Source organism: Lutjanus erythropterus, chromosome 18, assembly GCF_056507025.1.
Source record: "Lutjanus erythropterus isolate fLutEry1 chromosome 18, fLutEry1.hap2, whole genome shotgun sequence".
NCBI lineage: Eukaryota > Metazoa > Chordata > Actinopteri > Lutjaniformes > Lutjanidae > Lutjanus > Lutjanus erythropterus.
In genome coordinates, this window is record NC_139334.1 from 34,212,143 (window position 1) to 34,235,198 (window position 23,056).

General features: G+C 37.7%; 1 protein-coding gene across 1 annotated transcript in view; it reads left to right on the forward strand.

The window, feature by feature from the left end:
- gabra2a (gamma-aminobutyric acid type A receptor subunit alpha2a) overlaps positions 1–23,056 on the forward strand; it is a 55,114-nt gene that overhangs the window by 16,963 nt on the left and 15,095 nt on the right. Inside the window, exons 5-7 of the mRNA XM_084743281.1 lie at positions 15,046–15,266; positions 17,793–17,875; positions 19,626–19,769. Of these exons, the coding sequence (XP_084599407.1) occupies positions 15,046–15,266; positions 17,793–17,875; positions 19,626–19,769 (448 nt within the window). The remainder of the gene's footprint in view (positions 1–15,045; positions 15,267–17,792; positions 17,876–19,625; positions 19,770–23,056) is intronic.

The following is a 23,056-nucleotide window of genomic DNA, read 5'->3' on the forward strand; positions in this document are numbered from 1 at the left end:
ACATATTACTTGATTTTGAAAAGCCTGGAAGGGGATTTTTACCTCTGGTGTGAACAAGGAACGTAAAAAAGTGACAATCTGTGATCTGTGGGGAGCCCTGAGGCACTGACAGCTAAAAATATTAACAGACGTCTCTGAGAGAGTAAATATATCAGGAGGATCAAGTTTGTTTGGAGAGAGAATCAAATTTATACCAACAAGGATGAAATGTTTTAGAAAAGGATCAGATCAGTAGGACATCAGTCACTGTGGCTGACGTGTTTCATACAACGGATCACCTTCTGAACACAAGTTCATCTCTTTTACTGAAATAAGACGATCTGTAATTGCCTTGTTAGCTCAGTAAAACAAGCTTCATTTAAACTCTAGAGACAGAGACAAAAAAAACCTCACCAAAACCATCTTGGTTACTGTTATAACAGTCACCGACTCTGGTTTGGTGGAAATAAATCCTTAATTCGTTGCGTTAGACATGAAAACAGTCTGAGTAAAAAGTAAAATCCTGTCCCATCCCAGTCTTGGAAGAACGGCTCCTGTCCCATCCCATCCTGTTCCAATCAATCCAGCAAAGTACCAGCAAAAAAAAACAGATGCTATTGTTATTGCGATTTCCACTCCTGCTTGCTCCCACTGGTTCTTTTCCTGTCCTGTCCCAGTCGCATAAACAAAAATTAAAATAAAATAAAATTGACTTCCATCCTGCAGGTCACTGGATTTCTGAAAAAATGCTAGCCTCTATTGCCGAGCAGCACCTGCCACTCATGCAGGCCATTAAATTAGCAAAATAAAACGACAAAATTGTCCAAAAAAAGACAAATGGTGATGGACTCAGCAAATCACTGATGGCCAATATATTTGCTCAACCAGAGGACAATTTGGTTTTGGTGGCCAATCCTCCAGTGCTGTTTACTCCTTTACCAACATTTTTGCTTGTAGCTACTGTGTCTTAAAATCAAATGGTTGAATTCTCATTAAATTTGCTGTGGGAATTGAAAATATGTCGATATGTTTCCCACTGGGAGACTTGTTTCTTTCTTCATTAACTCATCCGAATGGTGTCTGTTAAAACAGAGAGCAATATCACAGCAATAAAAATACATGATGTTCCCACAATTACCATACAGATTAAAAAGTAGCACACTGTGTAAATGTCCTATTATTTGTCACTGCAGTGTAATCTCTCAGGAGCGACAGTTTAAACTGAAACAACTACAAAAAAAAAAAGGCCAAACATGTTCCTTTCTGTAAGAATCCTGCCTCTGAGCCGACACGCTCCTTCATAAAACCTCGGGGTTGACTTGCAGGGCCGGCTCAGATGTAATTACACACATCCAGCTGATAAAATCTTTCAGACAGAGACCTGTCAGCGCCGCTTGTCCTGTTGCTATTGGAAACCCAGCCACTCCAACCAGGAGAGCGATGACATGGCAAGGGTCAGACTGTGTTATTAAAATTTAGATCTGATCATCCACCGCCATGCAGCTCTGATATGGAGACGTTTAATGTCTTACAAATTAAGCACATTAACAATCATTATCATATATTATAAACCCCATTCTGAATGATTCTAATGCAACATTTTGATGGGATGGTGCATATTATAGTCATGCACATTGAATTATGATGATGATACAATCATCAGCCTGACACCAACATTAATGCATGAACATATTTTTATGTGCATTTTGAAGTATTGCATTAAAAAAGTTTGATGGGAACAGCAAGATCTGAAAAACCCTCAATTTAAAAAAATTAAAAAGCACCTTTTCCCGCCTAAATTCTGACGTAGCCAACATTTAACTCACTTGACTGCTCAGCTGCTTCTGCTGTAATGAATAAAGCTAACATGAAAGAATAGAAGAAAATATTTTTAATGATATGATATGGGTAGATTTAGGAAAAGATTGTGGTTTGGCTTAAAGTATGTATACTACATGTGTGATGGAACTGATGTCATTTTAAATAAATGGTGTCATTTTTAGTGCCTAACAGAAAAGACGTCTCAATAAGCATTAAGCTCTTTTGAAAATAATATTAATGTCTTTATTCATAATAATTACAGTACACATTGACTGTAACAAAATGTTTGTAGCTGTAAAATCTAAGTTGTCAAAAGCAAAAAAAAAGCTTGACTTTGTACTGAATAAGAAGTACAACAAGTAATATTGCCTGTTGCTAAATTACACTGATTTAATTAATTTATTCCAAAGTAAAAACTATACTTATATGTAATAATAAATATTAGATTTTTCCAAATGAAAAACAAGTGGCAACAAGTAAACAAATGGCTTCTGGTCTTTATAACAAGTAGTTTTTTTACTTTGTGTGATTGCAATTTTTTTTTTTTTTGTCTGTAGCTAAAGCAGTGGTTCCCAAATGTTTTCTGGCATACATTCAATCAAATGGATGAATTAGACAGAGTGTAATCCAGAGGGGTGCATTTAAGAGTTAAAGATGCTGCACACAATCCAAACAAACGCTGATCAGATGGTAACTGCTACTAAAACTACCATGCATTTTATGGCCATTTTAGTCTATATTGAAAAAACAAACAAACAAACAAATAGCTTTTAATTTAGGGCTACGTTTATTTATTTCAGGGTATTTTTGTCTCTCAATTACTAATTATTCATTTCAGTGGACTTTTATTTTATAATATCATCCAATCTAGCAACAAATAATAAATGGAAAATTTGAGAAAGAGCTGGGAAAAAAATGTGGCTTTAGGAAATAAAAGTCCCCTAAAATAAATAGCTGTGGAATTATAAAATAAGAGCCCTGCCAAATAAATTAAAGTAGTCATTTGAAAGAAGACTTTATGTATGTGCTAATTTCTTTATATTTATATTTACATCTATTTATATAGTCATACGTGTGTTTATTTATTGATTAAATATTGACCAAAAAAATTGCATTCCATAGAATTTGACCTTTTTATTCGATGCCTAGTATTCATGAATAGTAGTATAAAGGCCATTACAATTCAGCATCTGATTTCACCACTGCATCACTAGACACCCCGTTGTGTTTACATTCTTCTATTGACTGAGTGATTTGCAGAGACAATGGGACGGTCCTCCATGTCTGATTACTGAACATGAGATGTACGGCTGTGCAATCAGCATGTTTACGTTCCGTCCTCTTATAGAGCGCAGGGATCTCTGTGGGTTTGCAGCCGAGACGTCTGTGTTTCTGCAGATTACTGATTACTCCTTGAATCTGCTTCATGTTGTTTCACTCTCATCAATCTATACTCCATCACAAACTTGTAGGAGAAAACAGGCAACCCAGAATGGTCAATCACAGTTCTTGTGGTTTCCACAAGAGACCAGAGATTGTGTGGAGACTTTATAGAAACGCTGCATCCCAATCAGGGTTTTCTAAATTGACTGTGAGTGGCTGATTTTGCTGTGGGAGTCCTCTGGACGTTGGACTTTTATTCTGGCATGTGCTTGTGGTTCCTGCTTTTTCTTATCTTTATATCTGTGTGTGTTTGTTTTTGGAAATGCTCAACATTATTTCTAAAGATTTGTCTTCAAAACACCTTACAAACAATTCCCAATTCCCAGAGTCCCATGTTTTATCCCAAAGACTCATGTTTTAAATGGACAGTTCACCCAGAAATCAAAAGTACATATTTTTCCCCTGGCCTGTAGAGCTATTTATCCATCTTTATAGTTTTGATATGGCTTGCAGAGTTTTGGAGATATTGTAGTAGTTCCTATTAGAAATAAAGTAATTCCAGTAGATTCTAGTGCAGAAAGAAAATAATTCCTATTAGAAAGTAATTCCTATTAGAAAGAAAGTCATTCCGGTAGATTCTACTGCAGAAAGAAAGTAGTTCCTATTAGAAAGAAAGTAGTTCCAGTAGATTCTACTGCAGAAAGAAAATGGTTCATATTAGAAAGAAAGTAGTTCCTATTAGGAAGAAAGTTGCTCCAGTAGATTCTGCTGCAGAAAGAAAGTAGTTCCTCCATGAAACTCCTCATGTATTGTTTGGTTCTGTGAGCACCACAGGACTAGTGCCATCTAGTTCCATTATATTGGAGAGAAAGCCAAAACACTACAGATGGATAAACAGCACTACAGGCCAGAGGAAAAATATGCATTTTTTATTTTTGGGTGAACTGTGTCTTCAAAGTCTTTGTTCATCATCTCTGATGTGAAGACGTCCACACATTCACAAAAATCTTGGTCTTTTTGATTCAGTAATAAAATCTTAACAAATCAGGGAGCAGCGGAGACAAGGGTTTGGGTTTGAAAAAGTTTATAGTTTGTTGTTAGTCAGTGTTGAGTAACTTTCCTTTTAAAGCAACTTGTTACATTACTGTATTTAAAAAGTGATTTGTTAAGTTAGAGCGTTACTGAGAACAGTAACTCTTTAGAGTACTTGTACCTAACCACTCTGAAATCTCTTGTGCGTGTTGGTTAGATTGCCCAGAGGGCCTGTAGCTGACTGTACCTCTACCTCTGAATGCACTGACTCTACCATGCATGCATTTATTCTAGTCTACAGCCCATAATCTGAAAGTCTGCAAGTTAATAACAGGAATGATTATAACCATTATGTTTGATTACAGGCAAACATAAAATGAAGAGGGTATCAGGGCTCAATGCATATAGCCGAAAAAATGTATACAGTAATTCAGCTGCAATGAGCCTTCAGCTGCTAAGAGACGTAATACACAGCTGTCTCTATGAAAACAATAAAACACAGGCTCATATAGCCCGCAGGGTTTCAACATGCGACTAATGAACCCGTTAACTAGGTCAATGTATAGGCTTATATAAAATCTATAAGGGTGCACAGGCTATTCAAATCATACAGACTCAGTTTTTCCTCCGATGACACTTCCAAGGCTAAAAAGTCTCCGCAGGTGCACTGGGTGTTGCTCAAAGAAAGTCTTTCTTTGAGAATTTGTGGGGAATTTGTTCAATACATCCACCCAATTTGAGACAGTCCACGATAAGTGTCCACCATGTATCTGTCCTCTGTCTCAAATATGAGAAGTCACCCTCAGAGCGTCCTCTGGTGCAGGGAGGAAGAAAGAGACAGAAACGATGCAAATGCGTCTGGGATTTTTATCTCCGCCATGGCTTCAGTCTGGAGGGGATCATGCGATTTCTTGTGTGTAAGCATGTGTGTGTGATCAGCGGACCTGAAGCCTGGCCACAGCTAATCTTACATACTGCCGGACCCATCAGCCAAATATGTAATTTCCTGCCACAAGAAAAGACCCAAAAAATGGGAAACAGATACAACCTATGGAAATTCATAAATATAAATTGTGTTAGCATGTTTGGTCCTGTTATTAGATTAGTGGTTAGTTAAGTTAGGTTCAGTGATGTCCCTACAGGGGAAAGACAACCACTATGTTTTACTCAGCTGCATTGTAAATGAGGTCTCTACCTCAACGTATTCCTGAGTATAAATAAAGGTTGAATGTGGTACATATTATTTGTACTGCAGTTGTAACTGATTGCTGTGCTTGATTTAACTGAATAATAACAAAATTATTTATTTTACTTTTATTACATGGGTTTGTTGTTCGATTCTGATTGGCATTCTAAGGTTCATTATTTCTGTATAACAGACCGTTGTTATGGACACAGCTCTGATCATAGTCTCTGGGGAAACAATACAATCACTGTTAAAATACTAACATCATTTTAAAATTAATATTTTGTGTCAAATTATTTATATTCTTTGGTACATAACCATGTAACAAGCAGGATAATGTAAAGTAAGCAGGCCCCCATTGTGAAAGAAAGCTATAAAATCAGTTTAAAATGGATTATTTTGTCACACAAATGTGTGCCAGATTTTTTTTTTTGTTGTTGGTAAGCAACCATGTAGTAAGCAGGATAATGTTTAACCCCATCAGAATGATTCAACATCCTGCATCATCCTGTTGGGATTTATTTCACAATAATAATCTGCTCACTGTACATTATCCCTTACATATACTATATAATTAGATGTTATTTATTTTTTAATGAACTGTTGCTCTGTAGAGCTGCAATGATTAATTAATTAATAGATTATTAAATTATTTGTTATAATTTGTCTTCTTGTTGTTTGTTATATTAGACATTTGTATAAATTGTGATTAAATTAACATGTGCAAATCTAATTTTGACTACCTCTGAGCAGAAGAAGCCTTGGGAAACCCCTGTGATCTTTGGCGCCCCCCTCAGGGGGGGCCCGGACCCCAAGTTGGGAACCAGTGCCCTAACCCACAACTATAAACACAGCATAGGAGGAGTGATTCCACAAACTGGGAATTGTGCACATAGAATGTAGTATTGTATTATAATGGGTGAGTTTTTTCAAGTGTTTCAGTAAATACTTAAAAAAAAAAACTCTGAGTGAAACTTAAAGGGTTAACACAGATTTTTTTAACCATGTTAAAATGGTAAGTTGAATACCAACATTCAGTGTGCAGGACAGGAAGAACCCCCACTCTCTCCGTTCTCACGTACACACATTATACATCACACACACACATACACAAACACGGTGCTTCCTGCCTTAAAAGCTTTCCTCGGTTTTTCCATCACAATCTGAGCCGCCCCGCCCCCTCCTCCACCCACCTGGCCCTTCTCAAATATTTAAGTGGCACAGAAGCGAGGGGCAGAGGGATGGAAGTGGTCATGATCGAGACAGCACCTTCAAAAGAAAGAGAAAAGAGAGATGGGCTCATGTTTAATTCATGCCATGTCTCCATCAAACTTGCAGCAGATAATTTCACTCCAGCGCAGTGTATCTTTTCTCTGCCTTTGATAGCTCGGCTCTGATACGCACACACACACACACACACACACACAATCTCCCACGCAACGACACACACACACACACACACACATACCTCTTCCCTCTGCCTGATAGATTGGACGACCCCCTGCTGCTCCCTCTGCCTCGTTGTTTGTGAAGGTTTCTCGTTGCTGGATTATAATGTCCTGTCTGTGCTTCTCACACAAATACTGTGAAAGCAGAAATACAGAGAGACGCTTCAGACACCTAATACACCTGCTTATGTTGTATGTTGAATTCTCTGCTCTGCTTTCTCCGCTCGGATTGTCAGACAAAGACGTTCCAAAGCTTTCTATTTTTAAATCACACATTAAATGTTGACATTCATTAAAGTCAAACTGAAATTGAATTGCATTTTTTGTCTGCTACAGCTTACAGTACGTACTGTTTATGCTCTGCAGAGGAGGCAAAAGTACACACATTCTGTCCTCAAGACAGATACTTGTGTAAAAGAAGAATCTGGTAAAAGAAGAAGCACTGATTCAACTTCTTTACTCAAGTAATGGTGAAAAAGTACAGGCTCTGATGTGTACTCAGAGTATAAAAGTAAAAAGTCATCCTCTGAAGGACATTTCTACAAAACTAACCTCACCTCACCTCCTCTCTGTGGTAGAGTCTCCCTCTCTGTCTGTTTGGTCTTGTTACATCTTTTGCCTTCTTTGTCTCATTGTGTCTTTATTGTCTCATTACGTCATTTTTGTTTTGTGACATCTTTTTTCATCTCTTGATTTGTTTTCGTCTTGTTACGTCTTTATTGTCTAATTATATTGTTTTTGTTTTGTTATATCTTTTTCATCTTTTTTGTCCTATGTCTTTTTTTCTCATTACTTCATTTTTGTTTTCCTCTTTTATGTTGTTTTTGTCTTGTTATGTTGTTTACATTGTTCTTAAGTCTTTCATGTTGTTTTAGTCTTATTACGTCTTATACAGTGTTCGTCTTGTTAGATCTTTTAAGTCATTTTGTCTTCTTACGTCTTTTGCGTCTTGTTATGTCTTATACATACTGTTCATCTTGTTATATGATTATTTTGATACATCATTTTCATCTTGGTATGTCTTCAATGTCATTGTTGCCTTTAAGTCTTTTAGGTCATTTTGGTCTTGTTACATCTTTTTTGCCTTGTTGTGTCTTGCTATGTCTTCTTTGTTTTGTTTGGTCTTTTACATCATTTGTTATATCTTTTATTTCTTTTAGTCTTTTTTTTTTTTACTTGTTTCGTCTTGTTACATCATTTTCATTTTGTCACTTCTGGTTATATATTTTATGTAGTTTTTGTCTTGTTACATTTTTTGTCTTGTTACACATCTTATGTGTTGTTCATAAGATAAGATATCCCTTTATTTGTCCCACAGTGGGGAAATTTCCAGTATTACAGCAGCAAAGTGGATAGCAAAAACAGAGAAACATTAATAAAAAGACAATAAATAGCGAGAAAGCAATATAAACAAGGAAATATAATGGAGAAAATATAAACATCTTTAACATTGTTTTGTGGGGTCACGTTTTTTACATAGTTTTCATGTTGTTGCATCTGTCGAGTGTGATATACATGAATGGATACACTAAAGAATCATCTTTTCTCTGTGATATTCTTCCATCCATTTAGGTTGATGTTGAGAAGGTAATGCACAATGATTCAAGTTCAAACCTGTTTTGAAAATGTAAGGGGTATAAAGTACAGATATTTGTAAGCTCTACTTAAGAACAGTGACAAAGCATTTGTACTTAGTTACTTCTCACCTCTGACACTTGTTCATTTTTTTTTCTTAAAGAAAAACAGAACAGAAATTCAAAGGCAGAAATTTGGCATTTATCATTTTAGGTATTGTGGTTGCATCCTCTCGTTTAACTTTAATTCAACAGAATACTGTTAGGAAAGCAAGAGTCTGATTTTTTTCTGATACAGCCAAATAAATTGGGTGTAAGGCCATGACGTGTTATTAGTCTTATATCATAGGTAGTAAATACCATGCTAGAATCCTAGAACTACTTGTTCCTTAGACAGAAGGTTTTTAGAAACACTTAAGTCCAAAAACTGCTCTTGCTAGGTAAGGCTCAGGGGCGCGCAAAAATGAAGAGCAAAAACTGGATAAGCGTAGCTTTAATCTATGTCAGTGGGCAGTATTTGATCTGTCAAGCAGTAATATATGATAATATATGTTAAATGCTGCAATGAATGATCCACGCTACGATCTGGAAATACAGAAGGGGCTAAAATTATCACAACATCTGAAAAGTAATGCTGACAATGTTTAATTAAAATGTTAAAGGGAAATTTACACTACAGACACCACTGAAATCTAATTAAATCTCTGTGACTCCTCACTGCCAAAGTGTCTCAAAAGTAATTTAGTCAAATTATATACACCTCCTTTATTTCATCTCTGTGTTTAGGTTTGCATCATTACAGATTCTAATTATAGAAACGTGTCTCAAGCACTACATATATTTGTACTTAATGGTATATAGTATTACACTATAATTCTGTTAATTATATGCTCTTATGTGTTTGTGTTGTTGAATTGAGTCCACTGGTTCGACTGTAATTATCAAATAACACACAGTATACATTTCTGTTGTGATTACATAGTCAGTTTGTGTTTGTGTTGAACAGCACAGGAACATGATGCTGATCCCGTCCTGGTCACAGTGAGCTCATCTCATGTCCATCACCTTTTTCGTCCTCATTTTGTCCCATATCTCTTCCCCTCCCAAAGCTGAGCGGTGATTGACGGAGTCTTTTCATTTTCATCTGTCTCAGTGCAGAAAGTACGCGCAGGGTCAGTTAATATTTATATGTAAATGTTACCAGTTGTCGACACCGGCGTGATGATGGATGGCCGCTGTTTATGATAGTGCGACCACATGGGAGCGTTTCGCCAGATGATGCCCGGGGATGAATGACACTGAACTAAAAGCAATCCACGAGTGAAATTCTCTGGTTTACTGCATCACACTTCACATCTGATCCGAAAAATGATCCAATCCATGACTTTTGTGATCCGTTACACCCCAACCACCCACACACAAGTGATCAGAGGAGCAAGCCGCTCATCTAGATGTTGTGCAGTATCTTTGCCACACCAGTTATTTTTAGGCAATATGGCTATTGCACGTCTTTTATTATATACACCTCAAGAAAATACAGAGGATCTTGGGAAGATTATCACTACAAAACTCTAAGTAGAGATGTTCTGATATCACTTTTTCCTTCCTGAATCTGATACCTAAACTTTGCTTATCGGCTGATACTAAGCACTGACCTGATACCTGAAAAAACAGTATTATTTTTTAGCAGCTGTACACTACTAACTTTGTATGGATGAAATATGATTGCCATAATTGTTGCATGGCTTGGCTCGGGTTAAAGCCTTTGTAAAACTGAACAAATACATAAAGAGAATGAATGCCAAAGAACATGACTTCACCATCCTAGGGGGAAATGGCATTTTGGAGTTCATAAATTATGTGTTCGCACTCGTTCTTAAACTGTGGTACCACTTCTAGTGGCATGTGGAGGAATATCATTTCAAAAAAATACAATACTATCAAAATGCCGCAAAATTTGAAATGAAAATATACAAAGTTAAAATAAAAAATTTTGTTTCAATATCAACCTGCTACATAGTCTCTTCACATGCGTGGTGCACACACGCATGTGAAGAGACTGAAAATGAATGCTTCAAAAACACTGCAATAGTGGCTTCAAACAGTAACTATTACAAAGAGAAGTGCAGATCAGGAGGGGAATATTTCAAACTGCAATTTTGAAAATGAAATGGATAATAATGAACTTGTGCTAGCAGCTAAAGCCCCTGTGAAGTCTTCACAGCACTTGCTGCCACTAAACGGCACAAAACAGTTAGGCGGTACTTGGAGAGCTCAGTATTTTCTGAGGTGGTAAACAGTGGCAGCAGATTGCTGCATAGACTTGTATACTTGCCAATACCAATACCAGCATTTTAGGCAGTATTGACATTGGTATGGTAGTATTTGTATCTGTATCAGACAATCCCATTTTTAAGCACACTTTTAAGCATCATTCGTCATCCAGGCAGAGTCGACAAGGCCACGCCCTCTCCTGGGAGAAAACTCACAGTTTCATATAATAGGAGAGATAGGAAAATGCAGAAAAGCTGCTGTGTGGCAGGTTGTAAAATCAATAAACATACAAATCGATCATGATCTCTGGTTCGTCATCTTTCCTGGAAAGGAAAGAATACCAAAAACGGAGCAGTGAGAACATCTGAGCCTCCTAACTAACACTAGCTTGAATGAGAGGCTGCAGGAGTTCAGTCATAACGTTCCAGTACAGCAGCGTCAGACTAAATCTCAGTCTAGCTTGTCTATTGACAGGTTTTGCTATTTACAGATGACAGTACCTGCTAATTTAATGTTAGCAGTGTCTGGCCACTGTGACTCAGTGATCTACTTGGAAGGTAAAACACTGGTGCAGCCTGATGGTGGAGAGATTAACCTTAATTTATTAAGGTATTGTGAACACTCAGGTTCATGCAGGGTCACAGAATAATTATTAGACAGGTCTATAAAACAAAGCTTTGTTTAACTTGACATGAATTCATACGAATCTGTCAAAACTGTAATTTAAAAACACGTAAAATTGCATTGAAGTGTATGGGAATTCCAGTTTTCTATCCCTCAAAACACAGCGTGGTCTGACATTTTGACATATGTACATATGTTCGTATGTGCCGATCTGATGTATAGAATATTAGATTAGATAAAATTGCATGTGAATAATGAGAATGCAGTTTTCCCCTCCTGTCTCTGATGTGTACCGTCGATCCAGCTCTCATTAGAACAGGTGCGTATTTTTCCTGTGTAATACTGGCTAATATTAAAATTGAATGTGATTTTATTCCAAACAAAAAAGTTCTGTACACAAGGGGAATGTGGCCTTTAAAAATCAGGGGAGATGATGTTAGACAGAGGGATACAGAGGCTTGACCTATAAGGATGTTATAGAATGTTAAATTATTTAGTCTTTAAGTCTTTTCCAGCTACACTCTGGAGCCACATTTTGTTCTGCTCTGTCCTGATTCATTTTTCCTGGTTCCATTACTCTGTCTTCTTTATAAATTCCATCAAGTCCCATTCTTGTAACTCCTGTTCACATCTAAATCCTGAGAAATGATTTCCTATGATGCTCTCCCTTGTGAACTCCTACCATCATAACTCCGTAGGTCTAAGCTCGGTAGCCATTGCATTGTTAAAGGTATTATATATGGCTTTTGCATTGAACTCTACAGGGCACCTTTTAATCTTATCATCCACTCCTTGCACCCGCTGGTTTCAAAGTTATGTTGTTTGTCAGGAGTCCTGTACAACTCCATGCAGTCCCGTGTGGAAACGTGGTTTCTACACACACTGTGGACTAATGAGAGAGGCAGAACGAGGGAGAGATGTTTCCACTTGGCTGGAGTGAAGGCCTCAGTGATGTTGATGTAAACCGTGGCTGACACTTTGCCTCAGGGAACAGCTGGATCTGAGACTGACGGACAGGTCTGAACCCGGCCAGGTGCCGCTTAGCCAAGCCACAATCACACAACAAAGTCCGTATGAGGCTCAGGACACAACAAGACAACAGGACATGCCTGATTTGAAGATATGATGTACTAGACAAACATATGTTTTACAGATTTTAGTCTCTTAGTTATATTAATGAATAAGATATTATTGTTCTATGCCGCATGCTCATAAGAGGATTACAGATGAATGATCTTCAGATCAGTCCATCTGATCCAACACCAAATCCACAAGCCAGGCATGCAGATAAAACAATAAAACACAAATCATTCCACAATAATAACACATAAAAATGGTACATCGTCGTGTAATTGCCAGAAAGAGAAAACTGAAAACCAAACCTGTTTTGTTCAGTTTGTTTAGGCAGACTAAACAACCAGACGAAGACCAAGGTTCAGTTACTAACACTCACACTCGATCAGTTATATCTTGGTTTTTGCATCTTCAGATGAACACATCAAGTTTAGTAAATTGCTGCTTAACCTGTTGTCAATCACCAGACTTCAGTTTTCCTCTGTGGGTTCATGTAGCACTGATGATGCAGGATCACATCACCAAAACCACCCACTCAATTTTTATACCTATTTCCCAATGGCCACGCTCAAATCTGGGACAAACTGCCTGCCATCCTGGGGACGGACGAGATGCGATAAATTGGACTCTCATACAAGATGGCACTTGTGAGTGCGACATCCGTTGTGCCTTCTCCGTTCTTTGTTGTTATTTTGATGCACTATTTTATTCCACTGTTTTGCACCCATCACTTCAGCTATTATCATATATGTCAGGCAGACACTTTTGACTCTCAGAGTCACCAGACCGTGCCATTCAGCCAGCAGAGTCCTTTTCAGTTAACCACTTGGGCAGGCTAGTGGATTCTGAAACAATCAAGAGGAGTGGGAGTAAGTCTCATTGTAAATACCGACTGGTGTAGTTGCAGGGACATTGTGTGTCTCACAAAGTCCTTTTCGCCCAACCTGGAGCTCCTGACGATTTGCTCCCGGCCTCTCTATCTTCCCTAAGAGTTCACCTCAGACGTGCTCTGCTCCAGCTGCGTGGTGCTCTTGCTGACTATCATGCCAACCACAGAGCCACAGCCCTCATCATGGACAGGAAATTCAACAGTGCCAACCTCAAATTAGTGGTGCCAAACTTTGGGCACCACATCATATGCCCTCCGGATGTGAACGAACTCTAGACCACTGCTACACACAGTTTAAGAATGGCCACAAAGCACAGTTCGTTCCTGCTTTTGGCATCACTCTCTTGCTAAAATTTAATCAACTGCTCAAACAGGAAGTTCCAGTTCAGAAGGAGGTCATATGTTGGACTGACCAAAGGTCCCTCTTCAGGACACTCTGTGTGATGCAGACTGGGATATTTTCTGAAGCAGTTCTGATAATGACATCAATATGAGATTTCTTGGGACATTAGTTGATGATATCATTCCTAATGTGATGATTAAGACCTTTCTAAATCAGAAGCCATGCGTGGAATACAACATTTGTGATGCTCCAAAGGCCTGCACAGCTACGTATACCACAGGGCTTGCTACTGGGAAACATGGACAAATGCATAGCACCAACACCAGGAAGGCAACAGTAATGAATAGAGGATCTAGACTTGTTCTCAGAGCCTCTGCTGATTAGTTGACACCAGTGTTTATGAAGACCTTCAAACCCTCCTTGGCCCAGTCTACTATTCTCACATTTGTCGGTGGTCCCTTACCCAAAGAAATTTCATCCCAACTGCCGTAACGAAGATTAGTGTATAGCACTGATCTCCAGGGTGATGATGTGCTTTGAGAAGTTTGTCAAGGACTTCCTCACCTCCTCACTGTCCAATTATGATAAAATTCTGTTTGTGGACCACAGCTTAGCATTGGACACAATCATTTTCTCCAGCCTTGTCACGGATCTTGAAGACCAGGGACTCGATTCCAGCCTGTGCAACTGGATCTTCAACTTCCTGACTGTCAGACCTCAGGTTATGGGGTCTGGGCCACACCTCATCCGTTCTCACCGTCCTGAACACAGGAGCCCCCTGCTGGCCAAGTCTGACTCCTCCATCATCATCAGATTTGCTGATGACACTGTCATTGAGGGGCTGATCTCTGTGAATGTCAGCAAAACTAAGGAGATGATAATAGACTATGGAAAGAAGCAGGAAAGGAACTACCATCCCTTTTTGATAAACAAGGCCTCGCTGGAAAGAGTGATGCAGACACTGAGGTATCTGAAGCTGTCCAAAGAGGACTTATCAGATGCCTTAGGGAGTTCAGGCTACCCCTCAAAGGGCTTTAAGACTTTCTATACTAACACCATCCTGACAGGAATAATTTCACTTTACTGTGTATCATTGTGTACAATTGTATATGAGACAATAAAGCTTAATTTGACTTGAAAGTGGGTATAATGGTGCACAGTTTCATACAGTGTGTCCCAGCTGTTAACACAAAGAGTCTGTTTGTGGAAACTGAAAAAATAGAGCTTGATAGACGAGTTCAAACCCACACACACCTGGCCAGTCACTACATAAAAGTGACATGCTTGTTGAATTGTCAGTTTTGGAAAGTCATCTGTACCCCCAACTTCCCAGTTCTTGGGTCAGAAAGGTGTGGAAGAAGGGAGATGTGTTGTTTGCTCTTTTTAACATTGCTTTCCGTTCTCTGTCTCCCTTTCAGGAGTACACTGTAGATGTTTTCTTCCGTCAGAGCTGGAAGGACGAGCGATTGAAGTTCCACGGACCGATGAACATTCTGCCTCTCAACAATCTGATGGCCAGTAAGATCTGGACTCCGGACACCTTCTTCCATAACGGCAAGAAATCTGTGGCCCACAACATGACCATGCCCAACAAGCTGCTAAGAATCATGGAAGATGGAACTTTGCTCTACACTATGCGGTAGCTGCTTTTATTATTTTTGAGATGTTCATTCGTCCATATTCCTATTCAGTGTCACGTGTATAGAGTTTTAAACATTGGATAGATTTAATTGGTGTCAATCACATCTACAAGTCCCTCTGTCTTAGTGGTGATTCTTACTCATCAACTGTGTTCCTCAAGTTACACAGGGTTTCATACTTGAGCCATCTAGTCCATTATTTACATATTAACACTGGATCATGGCAGACAAAACACTAACTGACATTTTTACGCAGATGACACAAAGCTTTACTTCTCCTTTTTTTATTATCTGTTGGATGAGAGCAGCCACATGTCACATCCCACAACCACGCACCCCTTTGGGTGGAAAAAAAACTGAAAGTCAGTCAGTATGTTCATCTGTACCAATCGTGCCTGTAGATCAAAGTGAATCAAAGAAGAGTTTTGTTGATGTTGTAACTAAACTTTTTACTGTGAAAAATATGGCCCTACCATAAAAGAGCTGCTTTTATAATGGACTTTGATTTAACAGTAACAAAACTGTAAAATAAAGCATCTTAAATAAAAAGTGACAGATGTCTGAAATACAGATGTCTGAAAATTAGATAAGGTAGTTATGTCATGTCTGTTAGCTTTGATGGAGGCGGACTATGTTAAGTATGCCAAACATAGTTTGGCAGAAACTTAGCATAATTGCTCACCTGGCTGGCTATAAGATTTGGACTCCTAACAGCTAAAAAGATTTATGTTTTTCTTATTTAATGCGTTTAAACTGGCAAAGCCCTCAGAATTACTATTGACTGTCAGCCACAAGAGTGGTTGTTTTCAGTGGTGACATGAAGCAGGAGCATAGTACTTTAGATGGGCTGCTCTCATTCATGCCTTGCTAAGGTATATAATAAGTGAAGCAATCTGAGGTCGTCAGGGTCTTTCAGCATCAGACACCTTCGTCTAGGTGACTTAAATTGGTCCAAAGCCACTCTGAGATCTTCCCAGCATCTTCAATACTTTTGAAGTTGGCTTTTAAAGTTGGCTTTCTCTTCCATGTTCTTGTGTTGCTTAGACTGCGACTGCCCTTTGAACCCTCTTCACCTAAACCTCCACAGACATGCAGGCTGCAGCCTCACATGCAGCATTTATAGCTGTCTATACACATTTGGCTTATTGTCTTGTGTGACCAGTTATTTCCCACATGGTACAGTTAGTTTTAATGTCTTGAATCTGAGATGCTGCTCTGCAGTCCAATACAAAAGTGCATTACCACACTGCCACAGTAAACATCCACAAAGTATCACATTTTAGGTCAGATTGAGGCCTATTTGTTGCATAAAAGTTCAGGCTTGGTTTGTTTTCTGATTTGGTTTGGTTCTGTGACTGTCAATCATGTGTGTCCAAGTGCCTGTTGCAAGACAGTATACAGTGTCCAGTGGAGAAGGAGTGTATCCAATGTGTAAATTATTTCAGGTTGATGAGCTAACAGTAGTAATGGATGAAATAAAAGGTCTCAATGTCTGTAGCAGGAATACTTTGAGCTCAATGCTAACATCAGTATACTATCATGCTCACAGCATTTTGATGTTCAGGAACCAATGGCATTACTAATACATAAGGTATTTGGTCATAAGGTATTTGGTCATAAAGTATTGGACACATTCCTGTAATGTTTGGACCTAATGATGCTGGAGGAAAATTCAGAGGATCACCAAACTTATTATTATACATATTTGAATACTTTTACTCAATTTCATGGCAGTTAACCCAATGGTTGTTGAGATATTTTAGTCTAGACCAAAGCAGTGGCTGACATGTGCAGTGTGGCTCTATGGATGGCTGTAGCAGGTCTTAAAAAAGCTTATGGTGACTGTGTTCAGAGGTCCATAATCTTTCCTCCAGTTTATAAATAATAATGATATGGCCAATAAAACTGTTGAGCTACTAGAGTTCTTTTCTGCCTTATAAATGACATTTCATTACATTTACTGACGTGAGCGGTCACTTACCTAATAGCAGTGAGGTCACAATAACAACACAATAACTACAATTTACAGTTGACAAAGTGGCTTGGATAATAAAGGGGACTTAAAAACCGAGCAGAGGTGCCCTTTCCAGGGCCTTCAAATCACATACACCTTTATATCCAAAATCAATAGCGCACAGCAAGCTTCTTAGCTCATATTTTATGACCACGATTCCTGTAGGCCTCTCAGTGGTATCAGACTCTCATCTTGTGATCACGACTTACTGTAATGTTCTCATAGTGGTCATAACAGTGACATTACGTATAGGCTGCCATTCCTGCTCTGTCTGTTTCAAGACACGCAATGACACTTTTTATTCCTCAGTAATGTTTGATACCTCAGATAGTTTGAAAATGCAATCATGAAAATGTGATGTTTGTAAGATAATTAAAATGTGATGTAGAGAAAATAGATCTTAAAATCTTATATGCAAGATTAAACAACGCAAACTAATTGTGTTCTCTGTCTGAGTAGGGTTTGATTAAACAAACTGTGTGTTCCTGTGTGTGTGTGTCTTTATCGCCAGGCTAACGGTTCAAGCAGAGTGTCCCATGCACCTGGAGGACTTCCCCATGGACTCTCACTCATGTCCTCTCAAATTTGGCAGCTGTAAGTGTGAGACGATTCACATCATCCACGCTCTGTGAGCCTGCACTCTACTTTTAACCTCAACCTAAACTGTGGCCCAGTTGTGACCTTAACCCTCTGGGGACGCTGACACTTACTTAAATGTCCTACTACCTCAAATCTCAAACTCCATACATTCAATACCGGAAGATACAAGCAAGTAACAGATGTATTTTTTCCAGTACAACCTGGACTATTTGAATATGTATGTTTCTATAATGCTACATTATATTATAGTTATAAGACTATATAGACAAAAGAAAAAGTAAAACTGAATGAGAATTTGTCGAAGATCATTCATTTTTCAGAACAAAAATTCTTTGTACCAGTCTTTTCATCCATGTAGCCCAAGGCCTCAAGAAAGAAACAAAAGAAAAATCTCTCTTGTACTCTCAGGCAGAAATATTTATATTTTGATCTTTTGTAGTGCACTCAGTTGTATGTCCACTGTGACTCAAGGATGAACTAATTAGTTTTTGGTGGTCAGAGATCACTATGACCTCACAAAACACCACAACTTTATAATTCATACACTACACTAATTATGACAGAATGTCACACAAATATCTAACAGGACAAAATGATGATGACATTTTATATCCAAAAGGTCAAAAGGTCAGCCTCGCTGTGACATCATAGTGTCCAGTTCTCTATCAGTCCTCTGTCCTCCACTGTAAAAAAAAATAGTCTCTAAGTGAAGACAGCGTGTTTCTACCTGGAAATTATTCATTGGAATCACATTTTGCCACAAAATACACTTGAATTACTTTTTATTATTCCTTCAAAGACATAAAATGTGTGCTGCTGTTTTGAGTGCTGATAAGCTTTTCTCCAAAAACTCCCTCGTCCGCAGGAATGCGTCACATAATATTTCAGAACTCACCAAAACACCAAACAGAATAACGCTCTTTTCTCTGCATGCATAATGTGTGCAGATGACTATCTCGACAGATCGTTCTGTCTCTAAGAAGAGCATCTGGATTTCCAAATGCTGGAGAGTTCAATAACAACTTATGACTGGTCAAGAGATTTTTTTTGATATTTTATAAACCAAACTAACTGATAGTCCTTTTCATCTGGTTACGTCTTTTCCTTTGTTTTTTTTTGTTTTTTTTTGTTTGTTTTATCCTGTTACATCTTTTTGTCTTGTTAGGTTTTTTCAGTCTTTTACGTCTGTAGTGCATGATATGCACTGATGGATACACCAGTTAACCAACTTTTCTTTGTGTTATTGTTTAATCCATTCACGTTGAAATCAGTCTTGATGTTGGAAGGCTGCGCACAATGATGCAAAATGAAAATAATCAGTAACTAAATTAATGCGCCTGTTTAGAAAATGGAAAGGAGGAGAGAGCACAGACATTTTTGTTCAAATGTAGGGAGTAAAGGTGAAAAGTTGTCAGGAAAAATAAATAATCAAGTGAAGTACAGACACCTGAAACATCTACTTAAGTAGAGTAACAAGGTATTTGTAAATGAACACATAAAGTTGTGTCTGTCTGAACCAATCACAGGACAGTGTACTGTTGAAGGAGTGATAAGAGTGCATCATGTGTGTAGGAGTAATTATAGTCTGTGGATGTCAGGGTGTGCAGGGGAGGTGATCATGTGATCTCTGTAATTTGAGCTGCGGGTTTTAATAAGGTGCTCTGCTGTGAGACTATTGGATATGATGAAGAGTTATTTGTAGGACTGCTTTGTTGATCGGTGTCTCCTGTTCTCTCTGCGTCAGACGCCTACACTAAGACAGAGGTGACTTACATCTGGACCCGGAATGCCTCCCAGTCGGTGGAGGTGGCACCCGACGGATCCAGACTCAACCAGTACGACCTGGTGGGCCAGACCGTGGGGAAGGAGACCATTAAATCCAGCACTGGTGAGCGTCATGCATCAGTTTCAAGTCAGACAGACGGAAGAGAGGGAAAATAACACCAGAGCCTGGATTAATGCCAAGGTTTCATGTAAAGTGTATTTTGTAGTTCTGGGGTTTTATTATAAAAAACTAAATTAACAGCAGCACATTTCATGAGTTATTTTTTGTGTTTGAGATCTGCTCATTCTTATGATCAGAGTGCAAAAACATTTCATGGTTTTATCAGCAATAGAACTATTTCCTCACTTCCTACATTGCTATTTTTGAATATTGTGATGTCATTTCCTTGATTATCTCCAAACAATTCATGTCCCTAAAATCTGGATAAACTAAGCTAAAAGTTTACGTAAGACAAGAAAGTATAATAATTGATAAAAGTATCCGAATTGTCAGAAATTAAAAACATACAAAAATCCCTTATTTTTCCGCATAAAACATATAAAACATATTGATCCAGAAGATTTATAAATGTAGATATATGAACAGAATATTTCCTAACATTTCATTTAATATTTCCAAAAAGTATATTTCATTATTTTTAATTTTACTTCCCTCAACTCGTGCTTTGTGTCATATCATCAACATCATCTGTCAATTAACACCTTTTAAAGCACACCAATCCCTGTTATGACACATCCTGGTTTTAATTGTTCATTGTTCAGGATGTAATATGAAGCATAGCCAGGTTATTAATATCCCTGTATCATTCTAATTTAATATGTTGCTCATCATCTGTGTGGGAGTGTCTTTGATCGCTCCACATCCCAGATAGTCTGTCACTTCTGCACACAAGCTGCAGCTCTTCTCAGGATGAAACCTTCACTTCAGAGGTGTCGAGCTCAGTTTCATCCTGGACCTCAACAGCATTAACAGGCACGTTGCAAACATATCTACTTATTATTTATACATAATTGCTTCTGCATTTGGTTATTATTGGCTTTAGTAATACTTTAATAATTAATAAATCAGAAAGTCTAGGAAAAATAATGGCAAGCAGACATTCAAGTCTACAACTGTTATACAATTTATTACTGTTTTATTTCATCTGTTTAATAAAGTCAAAGTAACAACACAGGTTCTTTTAGTTTGTGTAGCCTAAAAGTTTCAAATCCAAAATGCATATTTTTAAAGGACAAATCTGTGATATATTTACTGCAATAAATCATAAAAATGACCATGATATTTCCAAAACTCTGCAACTCACACCCAAAAAATTCTAGAGACATAAAGAGTAAAGGCTTTGGGAAAAATATGTTGTTGTTTTTTTATTTTGATGTGAAATGTCCCTTTAAATTACTGACCTCTATTTCTTTTGCGTGGCTCTGTGGCTCACTCACTCTCTCAGTTCTGTGTGGTCAGTGTTTTAATGGAGCTCTGATGACAGCGATCCAGGAGTAAACATCTGGATCTGTAGCTGATACCTATAATCAAAATTAGCAAGCTGGAAAATAACGATATGCAGCATTGAATCTGATGAATTTACTGTTTATGCGTATATTACCTTCCAAAGCACAATGAAATTAACTTGAATTAAAGGGTCTGAAAGGTTTATGAAATTGATTTTAGTATGGTGTGCTTTGAAAAATGATCAGAAATAATATTTTGTAGTTAACTGGCTAAAACATGTGGGTATGGCCCTTTACATCTGAGTCACTTGGAGAATGGCATTGCATGTTGTCCAGAGAGAAAAAGATTTTACTCCCAGCACCCGTGTGCTGTCTTTTTATCTGTGTTCTCTGGCACTAAGTCCACTCTCTCCATACGTCTTTGAAGTTCTTTTATTCTCAGCCTGGAGGAAGTAAAGGATGGAGAGGGAAGATGGGAGCAGCAGCAGCAGCCCCAAAAGTTTACAGCATCACGGGGCATCACAGGGCCAGAAGAACAGCAAAGTGAATTTTACACAAACCAAAACTGCATCAGACTTCTCCCAGAGACAGCTCAGCTTAAAGCAACGCGCTGAGTGATCAAAGCAACGTTTGACAGGCACACACAACACAGTCTGCGCATAATGAAACACTGTGTCCCTGCTGTATATTTATTGTTCTATCAGGAACACTTAGAACCATCAATAAATCATGATGGAGGATTCTGCACAAGCAACTCTAAAAAGTATTTCAGTAACACTTTCAATGAAGGTCATGTCTATAAGCATTATAATTATATTATAATGCATTATATTGTGCATTATAAGCACATTCATTAGACATAATAATGCATTTATAAGCCTTTATAATTGTTTATAATCACATTGTTATATTCCTGTATAAGGCATTCATCATAAAAGATGATATCTTAATACTAAACTATGAAGGTCTTGTCTATAATGCATAATAAGTACAGTCATTAGACGTAATGCATTTATAAGGCTTTATAAATAATAATATATTATAACAATAATAATAATAATAGAATTTATAATCATGAATATACATATGTATAAGGCATTCATCATGATATCTTAAGAAGTACCAGTAACAGTCTTTATGAGGGTTATGACTATAATGCATTATAAGTACATTCATAAGTACTGTTACTTTACTTATTATTGCTGTTCATAAGCCATTATTCCATTTCAAACATGTAGATTTTATAACCTAATACTTTAGAGCAGTTGTCAATGTTTGTTTAGTACTGGCTAAAGTCATGGTGGTTATAATGTGCTGTGCAACACAGGACTCAGATTCTTCTTTTAAACACTGTTGTCACTTTGGCATGGAGCTGTAAAGCATTATGAGTGCTCAACTTATAATACATTATGTCCACCACTTATAACTCACTCATTCATAAGACATTACAATGCACTGTATTTATAAGGCTTTATAAAACTCTTCAGAAATGTTTATAATCATGCATGACAAGTTACAAAAAGACAAATTATTATAGGTGGTGAACGTAATGTATTTTATGATGAGCATTCATAATGCTTTATAACTTCATGCCAAAGTGACAAACATGTTTGAAAGAAGAATCTGAGTTCTGGTTTATACAACACACTATAGCATCTAAAAACTAAAGTCTGCATGAATGCACCGAATAGCTTTTCTTCCTTAGGACTATGCCACAGTAGTAGTATCATACAATGGCTATTAATCTGACATAGTACTGTTAATTTACTTAAAGCTCATAAAGTCATGCTATAGTGCATCATTGATGTTTATAAGACATTATTGCATTTCAAAAATGTAGGTTTTATAACCTAATACTTTAGAGCAGTTGTTAATATTTATAACTGGCTAAAGTCATGGTGGTTATAATGTGCTGTGCAACCCAGGACTTAGATTCTTCTTTTA